Below are 22593 nucleotides of genomic sequence, written 5' to 3'. Positions count from 1 at the left end.
AAGCAGATGTATATGGTTGAGTTCACAATCTTACTTGAACTCGGAGTAAGCTCTAAATATGCCGAAGCGTTCACAGACTTACTCCAAGGAAGATCGAGTATGCTCTGTAAGCGTTCATAAACTTCCTCGGAGTAAACTCTGCTTTTGAAGTGGGTCATACTCTGACAGTTTTGACCTAAGATTTCTGAGAAGACATTATAATTTCCACTTTAGTATCCATGTTATACATTTACGACAGCCAAATTCAAGATTAAAATGCACAAAGGGTTTTCTCTGGCATGGATACTCAAGCATTAATCCCTGATAAAAATATAAATATCTCTTATAACCTTACTTACTCTGACGTTTGTCAGAGTAAGATTGTGAACGACGAGCTCGGAGTGAAGATCGGAGTATATTTCTGATCATATGGTCATACCCTTACTCTACTCTCTGAGTAAGTTTGTTAACGCAACCTATGACGTAAAAACTGGTTGATTCCTAAGTATACCTTTTGAAACTTAGGAAGATACCAGTCAATTTTAGGGCTGTGTATCTTTTCCTCAGATACTAACACAATCTTCACCCTGAAAACGTAGAATCAGATTAAACCCCTTCAACTAAACTAGGTTTAGATAATAGATAAACTCAATTCGATCAATCTGTGGTGTAGACGGTCTTCGAATTCGACTGCTTAGACAGCACAATCATCCATCCTCACTTCCAGGAATCTAGTTTTCACAAACCAGCCTCCCCTTTGATCGGAGGACCCTAAATCGCATAAAGTACACACACACACACACACATCTCAATCGAACCCCCGGACAAACAGATCGCGTCTAGTTGTCAATTCCCTCCAATCAATCTCCGGGCCTAACGAGAAAAACCGCCGCAGGTTCATCCGTCAGACCAGCCAAGAGGGCGGCTTGTTTCTTCCCCCCGGCGTGAATAATTCACCGCCTAAATTGCCGCACAACACATGGTGCCGCCGCCGCTCGCCCGCCTGTTAAGGGACGCTCCATTTGCCGCTCGAGCCGGCCGTCGGGGCGCTGGTTGCTGGATCGTTAGCCCACATAGGCAGATGTTCTCTGGGCCTTGCTTGGGGTGTTGGAAATTGAATATTTCAACCCCTTATAGGATCAATACGATTAGTTATTATATTATCTGTATGGTAAAACTGAGAATTACTCTGTCTATGTCGATATAAAACTGTGAATAATACATCCGTCCTCCGTATATCGAGCGAACAGGGTCGACAATGTCCAATCCCCGAGAATAACTTTCAATTCCCTCCCGAATTCCATCAGAGCTTCCATACGACCGTATAACGCGGAGAGATATGGGGACGTCTAAAATTTACGATTCTGTTGACGGATTACCGCCCGTAAAGGGCGACATTGTATCCGCGGCAAAACAACCGTAATAAAGCCCGATTTTTTATTGTTGCAGGCAACGTGTTCGTGATCGCGGCCATCCTCATGGAGAGGAACCTGCACAGCGTCGCCAACTACCTGATCCTATCGTTGGCCGTGGCCGATCTCCTGGTGGCCTGCCTGGTGATGCCCCTGGCCGCCGTGTACGACGTCAGTCAGGAGTGGACCCTGGGGCCGGAGCTGTGCGACATGTGGACGTCCAGCGACGTGCTGTGCTGCACCGCCTCCATCTTGCATCTGGTGGCCATCGCCATTGACAGGTGAGTGATTTGATTCTTTGGTATTTCCTTAATTTTTGTCCATTTCCTCCAGAATTCGTGCATATCATGAATCTATTCCTTCGTGACGTCATTTCCGTCCCTTCCTGCGTCCAGATGGCGCTCCCGATCCTCCGTCTGAAGTCCGGGGGATTTTCGAATTCAATTATCGTCCCGTTTCCGGTCCGAATGCGGCCAATACGCCGAGAAATAAATTAAATCCGCGGACAAAGGACGTCCTGAGTATTGTTTTCCCTTCTTCCGTCCTACTAGCGACCGTGTTTATCCGAGGGGGGCGCCACTTGTTACGTCTCTTTCGGGGACGGTCGGCTCGCGTTATCCGATCCGAGATTATTATTTTTCGGTCGACGAGCCACTCGAATTTTTTTTAACGATAGTTCGCCGGTTTTTCGAGGGTGTCAAGCATCGATACGAACCGAACGAGTTGTGTTTTCGACGATGCATTCATCCGACGGACGTTCACAATGGGGATTGCGCCGCGAATTTTCCTTTTATTCTCGATACTTTATTCATTTCCATTTGGATTATACGCGGGGTTTTACGACCTTTTCATCGCGCGAAATCGATAATTCATTCCGGTTCTATCATCATTCTCTCAATCGACTTTTAGTGTAGAAGACGCGTCTGATGATTTTATGTGAAGTAATAAAGTATATCTTGTCCTCGAACACCTTGAAGTTGAAGATTAATCCACACTTAGATTACTCAACTTAAGATCTAGATCTCTGCTGACATGGGAGTGACATGATACCATAAAGCAACTGGCGAGAGGCAATAAAGTCACTCAACTATAGGTATCAGAGCATTGTGGTGTTGAAGGAAATGAAGAAACCGATGACCTAGCGAAAAGAGCATCAAGGTTAACACCTGCTGGATCTGAGCCTTACTCTGAGCTCGGAAAAGACCAAGGCAGCAGTCCAACGATGGGAGTTGAACAACAGAAAAACCCTCTGGAGAAACACTCCTGGACCTACTCAGTCAAAGAAATTCCTACCGATTTCACCGACCTACACCAGAAAACTGCTGAAGCTGTCGCGATTTGAGCTTCGGGTGATGGTGGGACTGCTGACAGGGTATATGAGATTTGTAGGCTCTGTGGATCAGAAGCAGAAACAGCTGAACACGTGGTATGCAAGTGTCCAGAGCTGGCTGGCCAAAGAACCATCCATATGGGGAAACCTGTCCTGGATACTCACGAGGTAACGGTCAAGACCCCTAGGAATGTTGTCGGTTTTAACAACACCATTGACGACCTCCTTGGGTTCCTATGAATGAGTAGGGTAGAGAACGAAAGGTCTACATGGTCGCAGTTCCTGGAGGGACTAATCGAGCCACAACAATCAACCACAACCCCGCTTCAAATAATGATAAGATCTAGATAAGAAAACACCAGAGCTGTTTTAGCCGTTGTTTCGTCTACAACTCGCCGTCCAGTTTACAAGTTTTAAAGAACTTCAAGGAGCGGTCCCGCAAGTGTCTCGTCCAAAACATTCTTGCCTTGGCTGGAAATGGTGAAGCATTTTATCACCAGGTGATCTGAATTTTACCCTCCTCCCCACAGAACGTGCACTAGTTAGTTTCTGCTGGACACGTTGATTCTCGTTAGGTCTATCACAAGGCGACAATATCCTGCAAGAAATACAATAAGGAGGTGTAGCAGTGTTGAAGTTCCTCCAGAGTAATTCACATTCTTTCTCCTGAAACACAGAAAGGTGTTCTGAACGAGTGTGATTACGTTGTGTTGAGTGCGTGCTTTAAATACATCCAACACATTTATTATTCAACGAACCTCTTCCATTTCATCCCTATTACACGCATCAGAAACACCGTCCAGATGTCCGCAGTTTCCACCCCGACTATGGCGAGCCCACTTTTCCAAATCGAAAGGGGTACGTTTTCCTCCCGTTAGCCGGAATTTTCACACTGCCAAATGGCGTCGTCGTGCGGGACCTGTTCGAGCGTGCCGAATTGAATTTCGAACCGGTCGGTCCCGGCTATGCAAAGGACGTTACCCTTTTCCCCGAGGGGGTAGGAGGAAGAGGGGTCGCGGTTCCCGACGTGGAACACCGGGATTTACGGGATTCGAGTTCGGGCGAGTGTAAATACTGGATCGAATGAGGGATTCCGAATTTAGCGAATCGCCGAATCGAATGGTTTTCTTGGAACGGGGCGCGTTATCGTTTACACGATAACGTTTCCTTCATATCCGAATGGAAATATTGAACATACGGAAATTGTGTGGTTTAACGTGATTTTCCAATATTGTGGCAGTGCGAAACTTTCCCACTTCAGCGATGGGTACTCAAATGACGTTGAAATGATGTCCACATCTTCACTTCTCTTCTCTTCTCTTCTCTTCTCCACTTCTCTTCTCCACTTCTCTTCTCCACTTCTCTTCTCTTCTCTTCTCTTCTCTTCTCTTCTCTTCTCTTCTCTTCTCTTCTCTTCTCTTCTCTTCTCTTCTCTTCTCTTCTCCACTTCTCTTTTCCACTTCTCTTTTCTACTTCTCTTCTCCACTTCTCTTCTCCACTTCTCTTCTCCACTTCTCTTCTCCACTTCTCTTCTCTTCTCTTCTCTTCTCTTCTCTTCTCTTCTCTTCTCTTCTCCACTTCTCTTTCCCACTTCTCTTCTCTTCTCTTCTCTTCTCCACTTCTCTTCTCCACTTCTCTTCTCCACTTCTCTTCTCCACTTCTCTTCTCTTCTCTTCTCTTCTCTTCTCTTCTCCACTTCTCTTTTCCACTTCTCTTTTCCACTTCTCTTCTCCACTTCTCTTCTCCACTTCTCTTCTCCACTTCTCTTCTCCACTTCTCTTCTCCACTTCTCTTCTCTTCTCTTCTCTTCTCTTCTCTTCTCTTCTCTTCTCTTCTCTTCTCCACTTCTCTTTCCCACTTCTCTTCTCTTCTCTTCTCTTCTTTTCTCTTCTCTTCTCTTCTCCACTTCTCTTTCCCACTTCTCTTCTCCACTTCTCTTCTCTGAGTTGTAAACACTCTTATGGAATCCATAGAGCAGCTCCAGATCAAAATATTATATCATAGGTGATTGCGCACCAAGCTATGTTTAATAAACATCCAATAAGACAGCATTGAGCGTGAGAGAATCCCTTATTATTCGAATAATTGGGAAAAAAAATTGTAACTGAACCTAACCTTTCAACTGCCAGGACGCTCGTAAATCCCGCAATTAAAATGGGCGTATCCGGTCGCGTCGCGGATGGTCTCGCAACCGACGAGAAGTTAATCACTTCGAAAGGACGTAAAAGTGCGACCGTGAACAATCCCCGTTTCTACCCATTAACCCCGAACGACACACGCAACCGTCTCCGACCTACCCTCCGCGTCCAAGACGCAATTCTCATGAGATATGGTCGTTATCAATTTCTGGCCGGGGTTTCCGGATGATGGAGTGGACAGTTGGAATGAGGAAAGACAAGGTAATGAATGGGGTGGAAGGCAGCATCAGGGTTCATCAGGGATTGAGGACAATTCATAACACAACAAGAGTATTTTTTCCTTCAGGGAAACTGCTTTTTGCACGTCAGTGCTTGCTTTTAAAAGAAAAGAACTACTTCAGCACGCCCTCCAGTTCTAACTGCAGTATCTGGGATGGCTTCATAGGGTTAACCTACCCTACAAGTACTCACAAGAAATGGAGATTCATTTCGTAACCAGGTGATGCTAAGTTTCTCCTCATTGATGATTAGGATTTTCCTAACGCGGCAATGCCATTCATTAAGGAGTTGTAGCATTTTTTGAGGAGGATTTTCTTCATCATCTCCTCAGATTCGCTGATGGAGCTTATCTATCTATCACAAGATGAAGGGTTTAGAGTCTGTAGTGCTGTAGTTGGGCATGTTCTCGTATCTCCAGTGATGCAACAGGAAGGTATCCTTCCTGTATTTTTTCAGGGGATTCCTCGTACTATTCTGACTTGCCCAGGCATGCCAGACTATCGCCCCATAAGTGATTAATGGTCCAACTCCTCTTCCGAGTACCTACGACCGAAAAGAATCCGATGCATCAAAACTTGCGGTAATAATCGACGTCTAGACCGCCTGATGAAAAATTCCGCGGCGGGCTTAATGAAAATCCCGTTTTCCTCATCGGAAGTCGGCGCGGAAAACGGACCGGAGACCGAGATCCGGAGACGATGGCGAAACGGTGTAATTGTATTGTATTCGGAGGATCGGGTCCGGGCACTTTCCGGTGAACGCGGAAACCGCCGTCGGCGATGGCGTTTCTGCGTCGAGAGTGCCACTCGGCGGGAGAATCTGGACCACCGTGATTTTCTACCCGTTAGGCCGGTGGAAAATTAACCGGTGCGCTACTCGAAAGGGAATTTCGATTAGCTCGTTATGCACCGTCGCATCGCGCCTTTTCGAGTTTGTCCGAGAGGCTATTTCATCGACCGCTACGTATGAGGAATATACGAGCACGAACGAATCAATAATTGAAATGTGACTCGAGAGTCGTAGTATATCAGGGGAAGCAACAGCCTCCTCGATGCGCTGGGAATAAACGCTCGGTATAACCGTTTAGACCTGGCACAACCATCATGAGGGACAGCTGGTCGATCCACGCTGAAGTGTGTAGACGGCAAAATATGCATTTTGCTGGCTCTGGCAAGTTCCTCAGAGAGGAATAAATCTTTTGGTGCATAAGTGTATGGCCTGTTATGGTGGTTTAACTGTTTGTATTGTACCTCCTTGGCCTTTTGGCCCATACGCGTACCTCTACAATGAATGAAGGTATTTCTAGCCAAATGCCCAATGAAATGGCTTTAGCCTTGTGGCTTTCACACTCCTCTCCAGAGGAACATTCACTTATCCCAGATATCTCAAATATCAAAAGGTTAAAGACATGTTGGAGCCCTTTCCAGGTTTTAGGACTTGTGGTGGTGGTTGGGTTCGGGCCACTCCTCGGCTCCTTGCTGTCGGTTGGATTCCTGATCCACCCGCACTTCCTGGCGAAGCAGACAGCTGTTCCTCAGCATTTCCCATGTACTTGCATACAAGGGGTCGTTGTGGCTCGATTAGCCTTTTAGGAACTGCTACCCTGTAGATCTTTTGTTCTCTATCCTACTCTTTCATAGGAACCCAAGGTTTCCCCATATGAGTGGTACTTAGGTCCGCCAGCTCTGCACACTTGCATACCATGTGTTCAGGTCTTTCTGCTTCTGATCCACAGAGCCTGCTAGTCTCGTCTGCTGAATTTCCCATACAGTGCAAATGATATTTGTATCCACTATCACCCGAAGCTCAGCTCGTCGAAGCTTCAGCACTTTTCTAGTATAGGTCGGTGAAATTATCACGAATTTCTTTGACTCAGTAAGTCCAGGAGTGTTTCTACAGAGGGTTATTCTGTTGTTCAGCTCCCACTGTTGGACCACTGCTTTATATTGTTTTTCCTAGTCCACAGAAGGGTTCGAAAGATGACTTTACACGCTACTCGCCGGCTTTTGGGCGAGTCGCTTGAGTAACAGCGACGTGTACTCGCAATGGCTTGCACACATGTAGTTGATAGCATCAGAAATACGTTGTATATACTCGCCAGCTAGTTGGCTACTATGCAAGTGGGAAATTCTGTGGGTACTTGACTAGTAGAGCACTCGCCGACTCGCCGGCTTCTTACAAGCCTGCTTCTTAGGTCGTAAACTTGCCCAGTGTACTTGATCTGGTAGCAACTCAAAAAAATTGGACTTTTCATCTTATCCGGCTGCAACTCTCGAAACAAAAGAGGCCCATATCTTTCCGAGAATGCAGCCCCTTCTAAAAGGATTCTTCCATCAATCAACCGCCCCATAAGTCGCTGAAAACGCCCGGAACGTTCGAAATTTTCGCCGACGAGCCTTCCCCATTGTTGCATCATTTCCGAGGCGGCTACGTGGATGCTCCCCGAACATAACCTAATCTGATTTCCGCGCCGAATTTCGGAACATCGCCGATTTTCCATTCCGCCCTTAGCCGAATTAAATGTTAAGGAACCCCGGACGGAAACAAAAGCACCTAAAGGGGATTTTCTCCCGATTTTTGAGCGTGGGTCGATAATGCAATTTTCGACGCAGGCATTTGTCGGGTCGTTAAAATTTCACGGAGCCCTCGACATTTTTGAGATGAAAGGGAATTATGTATAGAATGTTGGGAGGGACCTTCTTTCCCATCCTGTAAGTAAGAGCGTTTGATTTTGTGCCGTGTAATTTTTAAAGTGTTTGCGGGGTAAACGTGGAAAGGGGGAAAGATTCGATGTTACATTTTAACGTCTAAGTGGAACGTTGGAGAGCTGCTCCCACGGTTCTTCGCAAAATATCGAAAGCCGTTACAATGCTCATTAGATTGTCAGTGAAGGGGAGATGCGACTCAAAGGAGGTGTAGTCAAAGGCTCCTTGGAAGTCGAGGAATATTTTTGAGTCTACCTATCTATCTCACCGATAGGTAAGACGACACTCCGATTTTTTTTATATATCATCGGAACTTCAGTCTCCGTCTACACCCCTCCTATACTTGAGCCTGAGTTCAACCCCTACTGTCAATAACGTATCCTGCTGGTTTGGATACCCGGGGGGTATCCACATCCATCCTCCCGCTCGTTCCCTTGTTCAACCCTACACCCCAGTCACCGGGGAACCTTGTCTTCGGCTCGTAGCTACCAGGGTAGGTTTGGTATTTTCCCTAAAACAATAGCTGGCGCTCGAGTACACCGAGAAAAAGCCGTTACAGTGTTTTTAGTGTGGAACCATCTGGTATGGGCAGCACTATATTACCTAGTTGGTATAGCTCTTGATATCCATATAATTTAGTTGAGTGTTGAAAACAATAAACAAATTATCGATTGATTATTCTGTCCAGTTTGCTTGGGAGATTGTAACTCGATCTATTAATGACGTATTACCCTTCCAAAACCGATTCCGGATGCCCCACGGCAAGATAGGCCGTTGGGCATCATCTAAACAATCCTCCCCAAAAAAAAGGTGATAATCGCTTTTGATAGGGACGAAACAACCCCTTCGAAAATCCTTTGTGTTTCGGGCCCGTCCGTATTCGGAAATTTTTTTCGTTAATTGGGACGGTAAACTTGCAGTTGTTTTAGCCGCGAAATTAATTAAAAGGGGAAACTTCATTTTTGCCCGGAAGGTACGTGTGAAGCTCGAAAGTTTCCCGCGTAAGTAAGCTCCGGGGCGAATTAAAAGCAACACATTATCCGAAATGAAATTTAATTAATTCCCATTCGGTCCTTGATGGAAACTCGCACACTAGATTGACGTATCCGCCGTAAGAGAGCAAGAATAATGAGGTTTCTACTAGCTAGGGTTGGGCATATTGTTGTTCATACTCAGTTCGAAATATTCAAAATAGGGAAATTTCTCCCCTTGTAAGGAATAACATGTTGTGAATTTATAGAATCACCGCAAGGCTTGGTCCAACAGAGTGTTTCCTTCCACAAATCGATCTTTCTTTGACTACACTGAAAGTTTGAATGTTTCCTCTCAGATGTTATGGTTTTAGTTTTAACTGTAATTTGAATTTTGAAAATTATCAACTTTTGAACCTTCAGATTTCCATCAAAATTGGGAATTTATTCAATATAGACCACCAATATCTAATTGTCTCTTGAGATCTTGAAAATCTCAGAAATCTTGGAGAAACGGGCAAGGTTTTCCACTTTGTTTTCAACTCTCATTATATGAAAACTACACCAGATAGGAAGAACGAACGATATTTTGGTCTATGTATATCATTCTGAATCGTTCTAGTTCAGTTCTTCTTTAACCTCCCTTGAAAGTGTGTCGATCATACTTATATCCTCAGCTCAGTGTCTATAGCTCCCTCTCTCATGATTATTATATTCGTTCAAGAGCTTTTCGAAACCGGCAATCTCAAAAAAAAAAGAAAAAACTTCATCGAACACACTTCTTCCATGTCCATATGGAGCCTCCGTCCCAAATACCAGATCCTTTATGTTCGAATTCCTTCCGTCGACGATAAAAAACCCCGGAGCGGGAGCGCATCCTTGTTCGTCCCGCCATGCAAAAACATCCCCAAATAGCGAATCTAGCCGGCTCATGAGCGAATTCGAATAAAACGGGGGAGAACAGTCGTACATGCATGAGACTTCGCTGCACGGCTATATCGTTTTATTAGATGCATGGTATATATACGGTCGTAGGTATTATTAGGCTTCGGAGCACGGTTGAGCGTAAGCCTTTATTAAATCAGGATGAAATGAGTTTATCGGATCAAACTCGGAGCAGATTATGAATTTTTTATGGGCAGGTTTAGGAACGTATATACGCGGGGGAATGATGCGGTTTGAAATTTTTCATTGAACGTGACTTTAACCGACCTGTTGCGACTTGATGCTCGACTTATATCGGCCGGTTTGTGTTGAAAAAATGAGGTGATGTGGAGGGAACATATTGCACAGAGTGAGTAGAAGAAACTAGTTTCTGTTGTGCCCAATTCGATAAGTTGCTGAGCTCTGTGCTTTTACTTCTAGGTTCATTATCGCACATCTTTCGATTGCAAATCGCTTGGGTGACAGCCTAGCGTTGTGGGGGTGGGTTCCCTCTCCCAACCTCCTTTTCTACTTAGCACAATAGCGAGAGCTTGACCAATACGTTCTCATCATATGATTGCTTCGAATTCTTTTCGAATTGGTTTCCTCCATCGGGCAATTTCACAATTGGATCTAGCGACAATTGTCTAACGAACGACGTCATTCGTCCCATCGAATGTCACTAAAAGCATCAGTCTATAGACGTACCGAGTAATTTTTTCCGAGAATCCGGAATCCTATCAATGCATCATCCGCACGATCAACTGAGTTCAAAGGATGCTCAAGGAGGGATAGATTGCTTTCTCCTCCTCGGAGAGAACAAGGGCCATAATTGAACTCCATTCGCAGGAGACAATAATCGGGAATTGAGTATATATATATATAGGGTTCGACTTAACGCTGTTCATGCAAATACAAAGTTGCTTCGACGAGGATGAAGACTACGACTAGGACGAATCGTAATGCATAAAGGGAACGAGACTCGAATATCGAACTGGGGAAATCGAATCATTCCACGATTCCACGTTTTTGAGGAACGGCGGAAGGGAGATCTTTAATTCGAGAAGTCGCCGAGTGAAGAACGGGGTTGGGAAGGATAAGTCTTTGGTCCTTACATGTAGGTACGTTTCCATGGAGTTGAGACTTACGAGGATGTATTGATATCTATTTAGCCTAGACCAGTTTCATGCATAAAAAAATATTGCGTTACCGTAGCATGAACAATAACTCAGTTTGAGGTCAAAAAAGTGAACCAGAGTTACACAATGAATTAGAAGAAAAAAGATGTCCACCGAAACTGTGAAAATAGAAAAATTGGAGTATTGAGCCATCATCAAGTACCTGTATTTGAAAGGGTTAAGAGGTAAGCAGATTTACGAAGATATGCTTAATACCCTTGATGATCAATGTCCTTCGTATGCGACCGTGAAAAATTGGACAGCAAGCTTCAAAAGAGGTACATTTTCCATTGAAGATGATGACCAATCGGGAAGGCCAGCTTCTGTGTCAGTACCCGAAAATATCGATGCTGTTCATGACATGATTTTATCAGACCATCGAATTGGGCTGAAACGGATATCTGAAGCACTGAATATTTGACACGAACGCGTTCATCATATAGTTCACGTCAATTTGGACATGAGAAAAATTGCTGCAAAATAGATCCCCAAATGTTCGAATGTTGGCCAAAAGCGTGCAAGGGTAGAAGCATAGCGTTCGATCTGTGCTCGATTTGAATACGATGTAGACTTCTTAAACCGAATTGTTACTGTGGATGAGACTTGGGTACATTTTTACGATCCAGAAACAAAGCAACAATAGATGGAATGGCAACACTCTGGTTCTCAAGAAAAATTGCTGCTGAATGGATCCCCAAATGTTTGAATGTTGACCAAAAGCGTGCAAGGGTTGACGCATAGCGTCGGACATGGCTTGTTTAACTCCGTTTCGAAATATGTTCGAAATCGATAGGTTCAAATCGGGTCCGATACGGTCCTGATCGCTTCGATCCCGGTCCCCGACGCCCAATAAAACATTGTTAGCGTCGAAGCCGACACCAAACGGAAGACGAAAGCATGCCGCGTTCGGAGTCGGCAAGGTGGGAATATACCGCAATGGTTTTTTTTTTTTTTCGTAGGATGAAGCCAAACTCTGGAGATAGAAAAGAGTAGTAGACGTGTCTCGCAAACCGAACCGGCGGCATGCGAAGCGAACGGAGCAGAAAACAATCAGTTGCTGGGACTGTGTGTATGTGTGGGGTATTCTGGGCCATCCCCCTCACGTATCAGATGCCGGAATACAGGGAGGGCATATTGGACAGTTCAGAAAGCCAAATTCGTCCTGATTTGGATAGTAATTGAATGAAACACGCTGGAAAAAGATGCCCCATGTCGTTAAGTACGTGCTATAAGAGATTCGTTTGAATTTTCTTCCGAAATGGTGATTAAAATCATTCTCTCTTCTAACTGGGAGTTTGGTGCAACGCGACGATCAAATATCGTACGATTTCATTTGGCCCTGCATCCCAAAAAACGTTCGCGAAATGAAAAATGGGAAATCCCAAACCGAAACTTTCATTTCTCATTTTCTCAAGACGAACGTCCAAATCCTCTGGGGACGCGAGCCAACTTTTCACTATGCTCTTCCCCATCTGCAAAAATCGAAACACTCGGAAAGAAACAACGTTCGTATATATATTGAACGTCGCGAGATGAATCATCTCGTCGCCGGCAGCGTCTGGAAAACGCGAGAATGATGAATTATCTGCAATCCCCGAAAAGTTCATATCGATAGGAAGGATTTTCTTGGCGATGTGCGACGCTTTATGAACGGAAAATTCATCACCTCGTGTTCCGCCAGAGCTTACCGATGGCTTATTGGACGTTCGCAGCCTGCGATGGAACAATGATGGGCGGGGGATTTTGCCGATTTTCATCAAAATTGCAGCGGGGTTTTCACCACCCATTCATCGTTAAAAAAATACATTCTCTTTATGCTTTCTTGTCTTTAGTCCTTGTATCCTATTCGGGGGAAGCTCTTTCATTGACCCGGAATCTGTTCATTTATAGAACAGAAATATGACACACCAGAAAAGATTAAAAATTCCAAACATGACATCAATATTCCAATCTGAGCCTTGCAGAGGTGAGGATCTGATTGGGTCTGAAATATCTCCTGAATTTTCAGAGATATTGGAGGTCACTGCAATAAGAAGCTTCGAAATCACCATCAGTGCTTTGGCCACCATTGAATAATAGGCAATGCCATCATTGTTCCTAAATTAGCACCTCCCAGAAGTCCAGGAAACGTTTCATGCTTCGTATACATAAATTTCAAATGAAATTTCGTCTCAAGTATACTCCGTCTGCAATTTCAGATGTTAATCGAATTAGAGCAGTGGGATTAATTGACTGCACATACCTAATAAATGTTCTACAGCCACCAGAACATTGAATGTTCAATCTATCAGTATTTCAATTGAACGTAGAAGAGTATCTGGAAAAGCGCAAGGTTGGTCCTCTTGCCACATGCTCTCGCACGATCCGAACGCGGTTAATTAAAACATTAATCTTTCAATTAGCTTAATGCGAGATAAATAACGCGAGGGTTGTTTACAACAATAACATAAATCATCGGGCTATCCTTCATCGCTAATGCTCGGGGTGCGACGTATGGTACGGAGTCGATAAAGGCCCTTATACCCCAACAGACGTTTATTTCTGATTGTTTGTTCGCGACCTGATAATTCATCTCGTTACATTCCAGCCCGACGCGGCTTAATTCGTTCAAATTGCCACTCTCTGCTCATTTCAGATAATGGCTTTATTGATTCCGTTCCGAGGGAGCCAAATATACACCCCCCCGTTGGAAATTTCGCCATAAAATATAATAATGATGGGTGAATACGAGGATATATTGAAAAATTCTTAGCCTATTATAGAACCAAACAAAATTTCAGAGTCAAACTATTTTATTACTCAACATATTCTCCTCCTAATTGGAAACATTTATTACAGCGAACCTGCAACGTCTCTAGACCTTTCAAAAAAAATGTTTCTTTTTGCTCTGCAAACCAGACCTCCACAGCTTCTATTACCTCCTCGATGGGGGAAAATTTACGACCTTTTAAACTTTTTTACAGTTGACAGAAATACTTTTGGAATCTTTTGGCAGTGCTACGACTATGATCTTTCATATGTCCATCATGCCCTCGTATGCCTTGAATTCGATAGATCAGTTGGATCTATCGAATGCAAGGCATGCGAGGTCATGACATTATTGTACATAGCTGATGTACAAAAGATCCTGCGGACCCTGCAGTATTGATCCAGCTGAATTTAAGTCTGGGTTCAGTTCCCTTTCAGAGCACTGATTGATGGAAAAAATTACGACTGTGTACAGATACAGAAGGACGAATGCAAGGACTTCTCAAAACATCACTAAAAAATCAAGCTTTACGAATATCAAATCTTCATAAATCATGGGTCATAAAGCCCACTGTTCCGCGTAAAAGCTGGAAAGATTCAGGCCGATAGACAAGAGGGAGTCAACCATAAAAATAGTGGATGCTGGTGTTCCCAGGTTTATCTTCCTCAACTCAGTAAAGTTGCCAAAGATAAACAGGATGTGCTGATATCTTCAGGAGCAGAGGAAGTTGTCCAACGAAGAGTCTCGACTGCCTGAGGTCAGTCTTTAAGCCCCATTCAAAGGAAGTTCTACAATCGATCCATCTTACAAAGAAGCTCTTGAGATGAACCTCACCTTCTTTCATTTATCCAGGAACCTACTCACAAATAGTTCTGACGTATCATCCTACTAAGTAGGAGTTGACCTTGATATAGGGGAGGTTGAGTGTTCCCTGATTGTCACGACATACGTAAATATGTTTACGGCTGTATCTTTCAGAAAAGAACAGTATATCGCATTTCTGTTTAGTCTAGTCAGCTATATTTACCATACCTCGATTCCTCGCGCTTCCCACGTTAACAGTCTCTGGATTCGCCCCCCGGAGCGATACAGAAGTGCCGCGTCAGTCGATATCGTTTCGACGTCGAACTTTCATCAGCAGATATCGGTCCTCGATGCGAAATGAATAAAATCAAACTTCCCTTCCCGTCCCGACGCCCGTCACGCAGAAGTAACGCTGTCAAACGCAGAGATCGACGACGAGCGTCTCTCCTCGAAGTCGAATTAAATAACGCGGTGGGGGCCACCTGAAAGGGGGCGCGCGTCTTCGAGTGGACGTCCGTCATCCTTCGCGATTGATTCGCTTTCTTAAAATCCGGCATAATTTCGTAGGGGATGAAGGGTCTGGTTTAGAAATTGAAGGGGAGAGTTTACCCTTTCAATTCGAACGGTTCGTGATCTAATTGATGGGGGATTCCGTTTATTTCGTTCGTACTTCGATATTCATCGTCGAATTTACAGATTCGTCACGGATAACGAAGTTATTTGAGGATCTTCAGACTTTCTCTCCCCTTAAGAAAACTCTTTCGCGACTTGGCGAAGTTATGGATCTGGGGTGATCCAATATGAAACCTTCTGTTGTCTGGTTCTTGATGACCCAAGGGGTTTCTCTATTGGCTAATTTAAACCTTCTCAGGAGCAACTACCAACAAGGTTTTTGTGACAAAAGCAATTAGACATTGATTTTATCAACCCATGATTCAGAAGAAATATATCTACATTTTGAACCAATGATATTCATAGACCTGATCCTCAACGTTCTGTATGCCCCAAAAGATATGGTCTAAATCCATCGGAGAATAATTTTACCCTTCGGGTAGAAAAAGGGACTACAAACCTTGTCTGGTGCAGGTCTATGAACCTATTGGTCAGGTATAACAAGCCAGAATCACCATAGAGAGATTCAGTATCAATTTGGCAAGTTACCATTTGTAACCCAAACAGGTCTCCGCAAAATAAATGTTAATTATGGTGCCCTACATCAGAGCTATTCTGCCTAGTTCCAGAGTTCTTATGAACTCCAGTATCTGGGATGGCTTCAAGGAGGTTATCCACTCGCTCCTACAAGTTTCCTGCCCAAAGTATTCATCCTTCTCCCCATAGAACCTGGGCACATATGTGGCTACTTATTCGCCAGGTTGTTTCACTTGAAGAAAATACAAAAATCCTTTGGGGTATCATCGATAAACTTGACGAACATGAAAACATAGTTTAAATTGCAGTGCAATAATTCCCTACAATCTGATATCCACAATAACTATGATGATAGGAGTATAACAAAGAGAGTATAGATCGTAAAAAGAATTTGAATAGATAGAGAAAAGAAAGAAGATAGATAGATGGCGAGAGCAGCAGATAAACGAAGAAACATGGCCCACACTCATTACGAGAAATGACCCATTATTTCCATACTATCAACAATGCAAATCCACCGTAAAAGCGTAATAAACAAAGAGCAACATTCCACTAGATGCGTATAAAAACAATCGTTTCTCAGTCGATCCTCGAGAGCAGCAAAAAAACTGCACGGAATAAACAGCAATATTAAATATTCAACCATTGGAAAAAGCACGTTTTCTCGTAGCATTTTCCTCGGAGAGTGATATATGGGGCGGAAGAATACACATGAACAGCTCTCCGGCATATTTATGGAAACATTAACTTGGATGTGTGTGTGTGTACGAGGGAGAAAGTAGAACGTATGGCTACGTGCCCCCGTGGAGGATGGGAGAGAGAGGAATCGATAGTTGGAGAACCGAATCGCTGCAGGTGTTCCGCACAGAATGGATGATGTACGAATTCTCGAGTGCATCGCGGGCAAAACACACGGAGACGATCGAAATTGGAGGTTGCCCTCAGTTGCCACACGTGTAAGGTTAACAAAACGGTGAGGCTGTGCCCCAGTATGACGTTCCATTTGCATTTTCAGAAGAACACTCGTTCAAAATTAGTGGTTTTAGGGGGAGCGCCCACCAAAGTAGCGTAGCACTGACCAGGCACATACATGACAAAGGTTATGCATAATCCCACATCTCAGTTGCGTGAAATATGTCATTCTCAGTTCATATCTGAAAATTATGTATCGCCTTTGTCATGTGAGTGCCATGTCAGTGGTCATTGCTACGCTACTTTGGTGGGCGCTCCCACTTAGGTTAGACTTTAATACACGAAGTAGGACTATAATAGATCACTATAGTGAAGAGAGGAAAATTATCAATAAGGTACTTGGGCATCTAGAGGTCAAGGCTCTAAATAATATTGGCAGCAAATGTGTGTTAGTTTCGTTAGATAAACAGCACATCTGCGTTTTCCATAAACTGACACTCACGAGATTATGATGACGAGATAGCTACCGACTAAGTGACGAAGCAGCATCTCGTCTCTCGATGTTCGGGTCGTATTCACAAGGAAAGATCTCTATTTTTCATGATCCTCATCGCCACAACGAGGAAGATTACTCGATGCACTTGCATTATTCGCCATCCTGCCTCGTACAGTCCATTCGAAGGCGGCATCCACTCAGCACTCCCAGCTTTACGCTCAACGTTTAATTTATTCCCTCTTCTGTTCCATCCCCGGACCCGTACCGCATCTTGGAAGGCTCCCGGTTTCCGTGGAGAATGCAAAATTAACTGGAAAATCGTCCGTAGACAAATTAGAGACGTGTCACGGACCTTCGTCGACTTGTAATCGGGTTCCGTCTATCCAGGCCGTCGTAGACACCATAAACACTGGTCCGGGACAAAGGACGGGATTTTCATTAAAATCGTACTTGGCTCTGACCTTAATCAAACAATCAATTGTTCAATTCGAACATACTGTAATGAATCCCAGTTTTCTGAGGAAAATTGGAGTTCATTTCAGTGCATTCCTTTCGTTTCAGATTTCCGCCTTTGAAAATATTTAATTCTCAAATATTCAGTACGTTCATTCCGATAGGCAGAGGCATGGCGCGTAAGCCCTTGGGGTACTGAAGGGAAAGTCCCGTCAACCCCCCTGTCCGCGTTCCGCGTCATAAGTGTTGAATCCGAAATCTCTTCTTTTCTATCAGCCATGGCGCGTAAGCCCTTGGGGTAGAGAATAAGAGATACCGCTCGTCGTCAGTGAAATCCCGTAGTTGCGCTAAAAATAGACCTTTTCTTCGCTATCAGTCATGGAGCGTTATAGCCCTTGGGGTAGCGAATAGAAGTGCGACTGTGAAACAGTCAAACTCGCATCTTCACCACCCCTTAATTGCAGGGCGATAAAAGTGGCAACGATCGTGGAAAATCGTATAAAGGGTTCGGGGAAACCGGTGCCGTTAAGCGCCCTCTGGTCGAAAGATCGAAAACTAATTAGGAAAGACCGGAAAGAATGAAGGGAAGACCTAATGCGGGGTTATGGATAATGATTACATCTTCGGCCTGCCTAATTGGATTGGAGGGAAGAGTTTGATATTATATGTGCGCCTCAACGAGAGCCGACAGCCCGATTCCGAACGAAATGAGGGATTTACGGTCGTTACGAACTTCACGTTTGTACTTTTATTCGGGATGAATGGGACAGGAATAATGTCATTTGGAAAATTAACCTTTAAGAGTTGTAGGACACTCTTTTCCGTTAAAATGAGCTCTAACAGTGCTCTTTCCCGCACTGAAGGTTTTTCCTCCACTAGAGAATTTTAGAAGCCATCATCAATTACCTATCTGCCATTGTAAAATCACAAGTCATAACTCATCTTTGTCTGACGAAATCTCTACTCGTGTATAACAAGAAAATAATCAAGTTAAGGGTTTGTTTACGCTAAAATCTAAATCGAAGTCACCTCCTGTGTTGCTCCATATAATCGTGTGATGGTATTTTCGTTTTGCGGGAAACAAGAGACGTACAATCCGCAAATTACCCTGTTAATAACTCAAAGGTAACGCTTGTGACGTTTAATTGAATTAGCATGCTAACGAAGTCATGCAGTCGCTTGATATCCATCGGAGAATATCATTTTTCGTTGATGAGTTCTCGGTAGAAGACGAGACACAGACAGAGTATGTTAGAATATATCGTGAATGTTATTTCGCGTTTTTTTCCTCTTGTTTGTCGCTTGGAACCAACCACTGACGTATATCACTTAGTGTAATTAATTTCAATAACACTCGGTTTGAGGCAACACGAGGAAATACAGATTTATTTGAACAGAATTCTACAGTAAACAAGAAGTAAGGGAAACCAACCATTACTCCGGTAGTCTTCTCTTCATGACCCTAAAGTCAATCAAACCCAATACCACTTTAAGTAAAAGCTATCTGAAATAAGATTCTAACATAGCTGAGTATATGATCCCCACGAAAATCACCTGTTATCCTAAATTTCGAGCACATATTCTGACCATGGCCCACTCCAAGCAATCATTTCAAAGTTGACCTAGGTCTACCCACTTATCTGTAACTAGATCTTTAGGTTCCTCCTCAACTACGGAACCTCACACAAGCTCGATGTAATTTTCATAAAGATAATCAGGCCAACATTCTGTTCTCCTCGTCTATCGTCTATTTGTTTATGGAAAACCAGAATGAGCAAACGAGCGAAACGTGTTCGCAGTTTCTAAGATAGCGCCGAAGATAAAAACGTTCACCCTATCTGACTTTCGGCACGTATTCCGAATTTCTACGCTTCCGGCGCAGCAAATTTTCTTCTTCTTGGATTCCGGTGCCACCTGCTAATCTCGCATGGTTAGCTTGACAGTTTTAATTCCGGAATCTGGTTGCAGGCCTTGGTGAAATCGTATATACTACTACTCGTAAGTTGACCATCGAAAAATTCCCAAAAAGATGGGGAAAGTTGAAACTTCCTCAAGACCAAACGGCTATGCTGAAATAGATGAAATTCTCAGGTTTATCACTTGAAGAGTTGCTCTTTCAGAATATGTATCACATTTAGATGTGCGATAATTTTCTTGGAAGATAATCGACTCGAAAGTTGACTTTCGAAAAATTGCCAAAAAGTTGGGTTCAGTTAAAACTTCCTCAAGACCGAACGGTCGAGCCAAAATGAATGAAGTTTTCAGATTTATCACTAGAAGAGTTGATCTTTCAGAATATGTATCACACAAACTAGTAGCTCTCCGAAAAAATCATCTTCTGCTATTTTCAGGTACTGGGCCGTGACCAACATCGACTACATCCACCAACGCACCGCCAAGAGGATAGGCATCACGATCTTCATAGTCTGGCTGGTGTCCTTCTTGGTATGCATAGCTCCGCTCCTGGGCTGGAAGGACCCGGAGTGGTACAGCAGGATACAGAACAAAAAATGTCTGGTCAGTCAGGATCTCTACTACCAGATCTTCGCGACGGCCTCCTCCTTCTACCTTCCCCTCCTGGTGATACTCATCCTCTACTGGAGGATATTCCAGACGGCCAGGAAACGCATACGTAGGAAACACATCATCACCGGTTCGAATCCGGTGCCGGACAGTAACATTGCTGCTGGAGGTATCGCAGGTAATTACCTACTAGACGATTGATTTATCTTGTTGTATGGTTTATTGCTAACCATTATTAATTTATCATCTGAATATTGATGAAATTTCAATCCTAGGCTCAGCGCTTGAACTTAACATAAACAGTCAAAATTCGTAGTTATTAATTTGGTTGCAAAATGGCGAATGCGTAAATACCCAGATACTTTGAATACTTTTTTAAATTCAACGTGGAGGCCTATATTTGGCAGTTTTCTCTCTGAATTTAATTATAAATGAAAGTGCTCACCAATAATGAAGGTTTTAAACAGATCGGCATCCTACAATCATCAATAATCAACATTGAAAATATAAAAGTTTTCAATGCGGTTGCAAATTGGTGAATGCGACAACGCTTATACGTTTCTCTTGATCCAAATCTAATCATCGTTGGCTACATGGCATTCTGATACTGTTTATTCAGTATTTCATTGGAAAAACCTTTTTTTCTAATAGGAGCTCTGGACTAATAAAGCTGAAAGCATCTAGACTAGACCATTCGTTTACCACGCGCGCTAAAATCTTTTTCGATATGCAATGTTTTGGCCTTATATAGAAAATATCGTTATGTTTTTATCGGAAGAGAGTACTTGGAAGCGAATGGAAGAATTTTATAAGAGATACGCCGGTGAGAGCGTTTCAGCATCGAATATATTGAGAATCAAACTTATCGAATAAGATCCTGATGGAAGACATAAAAGTTTGATTCATATTCTCGACGTGCGAGGCTATATACTTTTACACATCGAGATTCAACCATGAAGTTGAACTGAAGGCTTGTTGCATTTGAATAAAACACAAACTTGGGGGTTTCACCACAGTTTATAAGAGATTCAATGTGTGAAAACAAATTGGTAAAGCAAATTCGTCAGCTTTAAAATATCAGCACATGATTTCAATTAGTCCATTAGTTTATTCTTCGAATAAAAGCATTTCTGCCGAACAGCAATACTTATATTTTTCAGTTTTTCAAAATAAATCTGAACTTGTCTCACTTCAATTCGTCGCTAGAACTCGAGAACGTTAAACTCAACGGTAAACAACTACGAGAACCCATCAAGGATTTGTTGAACCTCTCATTCTGGTCTCTCGAAAAGTTCAATTATCGAAAAAACCCCTCTCCTTTCGTCGAAACCTAATGGATTTATTTTGCGGCGCCACATTGCGTGAAATAGAAAATCGAACCGGGGGAGAGGATACGAGAGATACGGGTAGATTTAGAACGCGGCGTACTTACCTTTCGCTTTGGACCAATAAAGCTGAGTGCTGCGATCAATTTTACGCAAGAAAGAAGACCTATCTTTCGGATTACACCGTCCGAATCGTTACCACACGCAGGATTCGCTCGAAAAACGAGGTTAAGGATTGTTTCGAATAAATTCGATTCAGATTAAACCTTCAGCTCGCTGAGGGAGCCTCCTAGGTGCGTCGATGTTAGTCATTCGGGAAAGGTCAAAGTCTCAACTTGCCGTCAACTTTCTGTAGGGGATGAGGCCCGTCCGTCGACGGTGATCCGGATCCGGAACAGGCTTACCAACTCTCAGAAATCAAACCCGGCAGGTATGGAACTTGAAGTAACGAGGCGGTCGAATCGTGTTGACGTCACGGCATCCATTCAAACAGCAACTCTCTCTCTAGTCTCGTATCAAAGCCGACATTCGAACGTCGTAATTGAATAATGAATATCGAATTGTTCCATTAGGAGGAGATCGGTCCTCGCATGGTTTCGGCACACGAAGAGCCTCCGTCATTAATGGAAACGTCGGAATCCCGTGACGTACTCGGTTTTGACGTCTGAGCTAGGTAGGCGTTGAATTTGTGATGAATTTTATACCTATACGTGAAAAATGGACTTTCGGCACAGCGTTTTAGCAAACTTCTGAAACGTGAAAGTTCCCAAGATTGTCTGTTGAAGAGCGAGAAGATTAGATGGTCCTAGTGTTGTTAGCAAATCAGACCGAAGCTGATTTAGATCCTTCCAGCATCTTTCATTCAAATGGCTAGCTAATCAAGCATTTTTTCGTTAATGTTTTTTGATCCCTTCAGATTTGTTCCGCATTTTCGATTCGCCTTGTTCAATGAGACTGATTCGATGTACGAGGATATATAAAAAAATTCTCAGCCTACTATTACAGAACCAAACAAAATTTCAATGTCAAAATATTTTATTTCCCAACATATTCTCCTCTTAATTGGATACATTTATTACAGCCAACCTACAACGTCTCTAGACCTTTCAAAACAAATGTTTCTTCTTGCTTGTTGAGGAAAGAGATGATAGTCGGATGGAGCCAAATCTGGTGAATAAGGGGGGTGTAGTGTCTAGTAATTCGAACCCTAAATCACGAATTTTGCATGGCAACATGAGATTTGTGTGCAGGGGCGTTGTCCTGCAA

General features: G+C 43.4%; 1 protein-coding gene across 1 annotated transcript in view; it reads left to right on the top strand.

Moving 5' to 3' along the window:
- Nucleotides 1–22593, top strand: part of LOC123313393 (5-hydroxytryptamine receptor-like) — a 69540-nt gene that overhangs the window by 40131 nt on the left and 6816 nt on the right. Inside the window, exons 3-4 of the mRNA XM_044898261.1 lie at nucleotides 1429–1672; nucleotides 19831–20180. Coding sequence (XP_044754196.1) covers nucleotides 1429–1672; nucleotides 19831–20180 — 594 coding nt within the window. The remainder of the gene's footprint in view (nucleotides 1–1428; nucleotides 1673–19830; nucleotides 20181–22593) is intronic.

Source organism: Coccinella septempunctata, chromosome 5 (genome assembly GCF_907165205.1).
Source record: "Coccinella septempunctata chromosome 5, icCocSept1.1, whole genome shotgun sequence".
Lineage (NCBI taxonomy): Eukaryota > Metazoa > Arthropoda > Insecta > Coleoptera > Coccinellidae > Coccinella > Coccinella septempunctata.
This window is presented reverse-complemented; position numbering and strand designations above follow the sequence as displayed.